Source organism: Limulus polyphemus, unplaced genomic scaffold (assembly GCF_000517525.1).
Source record: "Limulus polyphemus unplaced genomic scaffold, Limulus_polyphemus-2.1.2 Scaffold3277, whole genome shotgun sequence".
Lineage (NCBI taxonomy): Eukaryota > Metazoa > Arthropoda > Merostomata > Xiphosura > Limulidae > Limulus > Limulus polyphemus.
The window spans coordinates 121,822-129,075 of NW_013668887.1; the positions used below are offsets into that span (position 1 = coordinate 121,822).

At 34.1% G+C, this 7,254-nt stretch overlaps 2 protein-coding genes across 2 annotated transcripts in view; one reads left to right on the forward strand and one right to left on the reverse strand.

The window, feature by feature from the left end:
- The window catches only part of LOC111088189 (MFS-type transporter SLC18B1-like), a 29,419-nt gene extending 27,263 nt beyond the window's left edge, over window positions 1-2,156 (forward strand). Inside the window, exon 15 of the mRNA XM_022397457.1 lies at window positions 1,520-2,156. Coding sequence (XP_022253165.1) covers window positions 1,520-1,630 — 111 coding nt within the window. The 3' untranslated portion in view covers window positions 1,631-2,156. The remainder of the gene's footprint in view (window positions 1-1,519) is intronic.
- Window positions 2,157-5,498: 3,342 nt separating this feature from the next.
- Window positions 5,499-7,254, reverse strand: part of LOC106469056 (MKRN2 opposite strand protein-like) — a 16,310-nt gene continuing 14,554 nt past the window's right edge. Inside the window, exon 4 of the mRNA XM_013929508.2 lies at window positions 5,499-6,666. Coding sequence (XP_013784962.1) covers window positions 6,468-6,666 — 199 coding nt within the window. The 3' untranslated portion in view covers window positions 5,499-6,467. The remainder of the gene's footprint in view (window positions 6,667-7,254) is intronic.

The following is a 7,254-nucleotide window of genomic DNA, read 5'->3' on the forward strand; positions in this document are numbered from 1 at the left end:
CTTCCTCCTAGACCGTCTTCCACCACATTCCCCCCTCTTCTTCCAGTCGAGTATGGGAGTCCTTACCACTTGCCAATTCCAAGCTGCTGGGGTGGTTGACCATGGAGGCATCATGGTGTATTGGTTCCACATAGATGGCTATTACCATTCAGTTCAGAGTAGGGCAGTGGCATTCTGCCAGTGTAGAAAGCATAAAATCCTCCAGATTATGAGTGGCACATACCACGGAGTAAGACGTCTAAATGCAGTTCACCCCTTCGATTGGGTGCCCTCATCCTATCTTCATGAGGATGTCAGTACCTCATAGGCTGGTTTTGAACCAATCAACTTAAATCCTCACAAAGGTTTGGAGTTGTCCATCTTCTTGCCTTGATTCTTCCTTCTGTGTACTGGGTCATGGAGGGTATATGTGGGATATTTCCATTGCTGTACTGGGCACTCTCTTGCAATAGAGATGTTACTGACCTTTGAATGTTTCGGATCAGTCACCTGGTCGTGGAAGTTGATTTCATGAGATACCAGCTGACACATTCCCGTATCCCTGGCTCAATGCTGATCCTGTGTTGTGCCCTGGAGTTGGTGTTTTCCTCACATCCATGATTTTGGGGTTTGAGGTGAAGCTGGTATGATTCTCAACCTAGCCTCTCGTGGACATCAGTACCCAATGAGGAGGTTTTGGATATTGTTGACATACCAAGTACAGTCCACCATGTCCTAGCCATTCTACACCATGGGACGCATCCTCCATTACCCACTGTGAAATAGTTTCGTGACTTATTCTCTCCTACTTGGATGTGCTCCCTTCCTTTTCCACCATGTTTGTTTCTAGCTGTTCATGGTAAGGAGATAGCTGGTTCAGAAGCGGGGGGGGGGGGGGTATAATAGAAGTACCATATCAGAGGTTATAATTTCCTATACTGAAAATGTATATCCGATAGGTACTTCCCTCCGGTGCTTACATCATCTGCCAAACTTCAAAGTGATGGTTCGGTAGTGGCACATAGAGGGAGTCACATGTGCCTATTGGTGGAGAGATGACTCATGATGAATTGCATGAGAGACATGTTGGAATCTTTCATTCCAATAGGGTGGTGCAGAAGGCTTTTGGCAGGTGTTATAAAAAAGTTTGCACAAAATGGGAAAAGCTAATCTTGTGAGCAGAGGGAAGTATTTATAGGAAAATTATAACTTTCTATATTTAATACTAGTTTATAACATATTGTTTTTATGATTTATTGCATTGTCTTTACTTAAACTGTATTTAATACTGGTGTGTAAAGTTGTATTCATGTTTTTCTTTTTGTTTCTTACACTTCCCAATCTTTTTTATTGGTTTAGTTTTTTTCTTTACATTTTGAAATATATTTGATATTTTTTTGCACTATATAACTATTTGAAATTAGTTATAATGTAAATATTATTATTTGAAAACATAAGAGGTTATTTTTTGAATGGTATGGAGTTAATAGCACTCACTGAATGTAACTTCTAAAGAATGTTTATAACATATTGTTTTTAGTTGGTACTAGTTGTTGGAAAGCTGCTCCTGGACAGGTACAGGAAAATTGGACCAAAATCCGAAACAGAAACACTTCTTTCAATTTCTGTCAAAAAAACTTCCATGAAATAGCTTGGTGATGGACTAGTTTCTTTAGGTTTTGCAGCATGAATACTCTCAGCTAGCATTCTTTGTCGTTCAACAGAGAGATTGTAAATTGATAAATTATGTATAAATCTACCTTAGAAATACCATACATGATAAACAATAAAGCTATGTTGGAAAGGCTAATTATGAACAACACATCTACAAATACTCTGGTTGCATTCTTCATGAATCTGTTGTATATATAAGATTATGTTGGAAAGATTGCAAGTCTAAGACTTTAACTTCAAGATACCCGTTTAAAGATTGTTAGGAACACTGTGACCTGGTGATAGCTGCATGACTCATTATCTACATTGTGACACTTCATAAGGCTGTTTGAAATACTGTAACTTTACAATACTTGTATAATGTTTAACTTGTTGTTATCTTATCATCCATATTGAGATATCCTGACAGGTGACTTGTTTAATTTATTCCAACACTAATTTTCAGTTTGGTTTTGTATTTTCATAAGTATTTAAATAATAAATAATTTATTCTGCTTTCTGAACATTAGTTTTGGAGCCTATACTAGATATTTCATTTGTACAAATAAGAAGATTGAAAAGTAATGAAAGAAGGCTGGTATGGTTAAACCAGTATTTAATGAAAAAAGAAGCTTTTTCTGGACATTCACCAAAATTAACAAGAGTGATTTTTAATGTGTTTTTTTTTCTATGATAGAAGAAACAAAATACAAAAATGTGTTAAGAGTTAAGGATGTATGGTCTTATACTTAATAAACCTAAATAAGACTTCATAGAGAACATCTGTTTGTACAAAAACAGAATTAAAAATTCTTAATATGATTAACATGGGTATTAATAATTAGTATGTCATCAAATAAACAGCTTACATAACTACACAATAGCACCATTAATTCATATTATTGACCTGTAATGTATTGCTAGATTTCTTCATTCCTCAAGATCTTAGTCTATCACTTCAACATTCTACCTAAAATTCCAGTAATATATAACTTCATAAATAGGAACAATACTCAAACACATTAGTGCCTTTATTTACCAACATCTTCAATCACTCATTTCTTTTCCTATCGTATGTTCAGAATACCACAGATTTCCCAACAAAATTACTTATTTCATTATACCTGAAGATCCTGGAATTATAAGCTGTTAAAACAAGATTAACAGAGTTGGCACTAAATGGTGATATCTATAATTTAGTAAGATTATACGTAATTAGAATCTGCTAGTTTGATCAACAATACAGCCATGTGCTCCACTGAAGAAATGATCATTCAATAATCAGGACTACATTCTCTAATTTACTTATATTTCATATTTTCCTCAACATTAAATACAATCTTGGGACCTGAAAATGAAAGGCTGAAGACTTTTGAAACATTGTCCCTTACACTTGAGCTGCATAAGTAGACTGTATAATCACCAATATATTTCTACAAGTGTTTCTCAAATAGAAAGTTGTCGTCTATTTCACGACCAATTCAGTATGAATACTCTGCTTATACTATCTTCATTTAAAGGGTATAGCTCTGAGTACCAAGTTGGTTTCCATTGAAGGAATGATCCAACAATTGGGGCCACATTGTTATATTAACTTGTATTTCACACTTTTCTCATCTTGCTAGGTAATGTTAATTCAACAGAAAGTTTCATACTAGATATACACAACCTTGTCACCACCATAACTATGTCACTATAATAAAGAAGTTACAGATCTTTAACTACTGACCTCTACATGCAGCCTACTGATCAAGTAGGGTACCTTGTTACAGACAACTGTTCTCCCACACTGTACCAGAAACCTACTGTACAGGATAGCTCTTCAACTAAAGAAAATTTGTTTCAAAGAACAAAAAATCTGAATGTGTAAAATAAAAACTAAGACCAACTCTATATTAAAATATTTAATAGAAAAAAAATTAATAAACAAATCAAAGGAAAATCTCCTAATCAACAGAACAGAAAAATATATCAAAAAAGGTAGAACCCCCTAGTGACAACATACAACCCCACATCCTCCACTCTCAAAGATTACAAAAGACCTCTATCCATCCATACAAGTAACACCATAAAAAACAAAACTGTAAATCATAAATACCCAAAAATACAACAGGATGTAACCTGTACCTGTGATCAAGTTGCAACATGTTATTTTATGCAAACAACAATTACAATCAAAAACATTTCAATATTAATGATGCCTTAATGTTTACCACCAACACACAATTAACATCATCATTCAGTGCTTACATTATGCCAGAGAAACAGAACAAGCATTAAGTCCATGGATCAGTAAACACAGTTCAGACATTAGAGGTACCAAAAACAAACTCACCCTGCATAAACTCACTGACTTCTTAGCTGCTAGGACTAAGCTAACATCTTTAATTAAACTATTTTTCATAAAACTAGTCTGCTAACTTTAGCCACATCTTATAAACATTTTTCCAGCCCTTCTTAATAAGATCTCTCAAAGTCTAATTTCATGGCTCAGAAATTATATGTCTATAGTTTTGTATATATTAGGGCTGAGACGAAGTATTCGAATATTCCGAAGCTTCGAAGCTGACAGAGGCTTCGGATCTGCTAGTGCCCATTCGAATGTTTGCACGTTTATTTATACGCATGCGCTATGCATACAATTTTTGATTAGAAAAAATGGCGTCAGATAAGGGCGCGGTTGGAAGTAGTTGTAAAAAGGTTTTGGACGTATGGAGTTTTTATAAAAAACTTCACGACCGTAGGAAAGCCATGTGCACTATTTGTAAAAAAGAATTTGCCTATTTAGGCGGGACGACAAACCTACGGAATCACCTCTCGCCGAAGCACTCGACTCTTTACTGTCCGGACATCGAGACAACCACAACGGAGAACAGGAAGACGCCTACCCTTGATGGAGTTGTAAGGCCTGAGAAGTGCAATGATACACATGCAAAGAATATAACAGACAGAGCGATTCAAATGATCGTTCAAGACCTACACCCCATTCGAACTGTTGAATGCGATGGTTTTCGTAACTTAATGAAGTATTGGAGCCGGGATATGTCTTACCAAGCAGAAAACAATTTACCGCTGATATCAACCTTAAACATGCAACGTGCAAACAATGTCTGAAAGAAAGGCTAAGTGAAGAAGCAGTGTTTATATTGTTAACCACGGATATATGGACGAGCATCGCGACAGAAAGTTACATCACCGTAACAGCGCATTACATTGATAACAGCTGGGTGCTACAGGCCTTTGTACTGGAAACCTTACCTTTCCCAGAACGGCACACAGGGATAAACATTGCAGAAAAGCTGAAGAAAGTGGTGGAAGAATGGTAGACTATGGAGTATGTAATGCTACTAAATAAAAGCTTCCAGATCCCAGAAGGCCTGTAATCAAACTCTAGGAAATCTTCCTTGCTCAGACTACACAACTGCTGTCCAGTCATATTAAACTTTGACAGGTCAAATGCCTGAAGGTCAAACTCATGTACAATCAAACTGTAACAAATTAAATACATACATTGTTATAATATAACAAGCATACTCAATTGTAAGAAGCTTCGGTAGTTATCTTGCAAGAAGCTTCGAAGCACTACTTATAATATTTGTTTCAGCCCTAGTATATATGTGCATTCATGTGTATATACATGTTTACTTGATTTATATATAACTGCATTTAGTTTTACTACATTTTAACAGCATGAACTGTAACATAAAGCACACCAAACTTTCAGGTATAACATAAACCTGTTTGTACACTTAAAATTTATTAAAATGTATGTTAAATATCTTCAGAATTTTATTTTTCTTCTAAAAAAAGAAATTACTGTTTATAAACTTTATACAAAATACTCAACTTTATCTTTATTTCACTTTTAAGAGACACCTGCATGATTTTCACTTCACGTTTCAAGCACCAATTATTTGTGGCCACATTTGCAGCCTGTAAATTATCAGGTGAATAACAAGACAATTCAACGAGTTTTCTAAAATACCATATTTATTTTTCAGAAAATATTTCTAACTCTTAATGCTCCACATTCATAGAGTATCTGCACCAGGCAGACATTAAATAAATAGCAAAAGTTCATATGAAAGTTAAATAGGTACGAACTACTAATAAAAATAACATACTGTATTAACTACACTTGTGGATAGGAGGATTATTTTTGTATGACAGTTAAATTGTAAAAAGCCATTTCTTTTCAACAAGTAGACAAATGTAGGAATTTCAACATTTGTTCAGTATATCACCGAGATATTCCTATCTATAACACTAAAAGTTCAACTAGAAGTACAAAAAATATACTGTTAAACTAGTGTTTTATTTTGAAAGACAGCTTGGTCAACAAGTTATGTTGTACCAGTTTTGAACAACAGACTATAAATAATGCATCTGCAGTAAATAACTGTTAAGACATTTAATTTGTTGAACAAGGATTACGTTTACCAACCTTCGCATCTTCTACGCTTACACGTAAATTTTAACCTCAAGTGTATTAAAACATTAATTAATTCTGGCACGTCTGAATGTCAAGAGAGGTATCACAGATATGACCAAGCCAACATTATTTCTAATGCATATGTGAATAAAACCAGAATTTTCTAATGGGATACATACGTATATGTAAAATTTGTTAAAACATTCATTGAAAATGATTATAGAAAAGAGATGAAGTCTAGGAACAAACACAAATATCATTTAAAATAATGCTCTAAATATTCAGTAAGAGAACATAAATATCCACTACATTATGTAGAATTAGTAAAAATCTTACTTTTAAAAACAAACCACTGCCGTGGACCGAGCATCTTGATAAACTATACCGTCTACCACTTACAATACTAGCACTGAACACAAACGCCATCTTTCTGCAAGATGCGGAAAAGAGCAATATATTTGGCTGCACCACGAGTGCGAGGGATGATAAAATCCATGCAGAATCGCATTTTATTCTGAAGAGATGATTTCAACTCCTTCAGCTGTAATGTTCTAAGAAATGTCAGAACAAAAGTGTAGCAGTTGTGGTTCTCTTCATGATATCTGTCAAGAAATATAAATAATTCACTAATATGATATCAGTCATGAAATATAAATGGTTCACTAATATGATGATCAGTCAAGAAATATAAATGGTTCACTAATATGATATCAGTCAAGAAATATAAATAATTCACTAGTTTAATATCAGTCAAAATGTTTTAACAGTTCACTAATTTAATATCAGTCAAGATGTTTTAACAGTTCACTAATTTAATATCAGTCAAGATGTTTTAACAGTTCACTAGTTTAATATCAGTCAAGATGTTTTAACAGTTCACTAGTTTAATATCCGTATTGACTGATATTAAACTAGTGAACTGTTAAAACATCTTGACTGATATTAAACTAGTGAACTGTTAAAACATCTTGACTGATATTAAACTAGTGAACTGTTAAAACATCTTGACTTTTTAACAGTTCACTGATTAAAAACCGGTCAATACGTTTTAACAGTTCACTGATTAAAAACCGGTCAATACGTTTTAACAGTTCACTGATTAAAAACCGGTCAATACGTTTTAACAGTTCACTGATTAAAAACCGGTCAATACGTTTTAACAGTTCACTGATTAAAAACCGGTCAATACG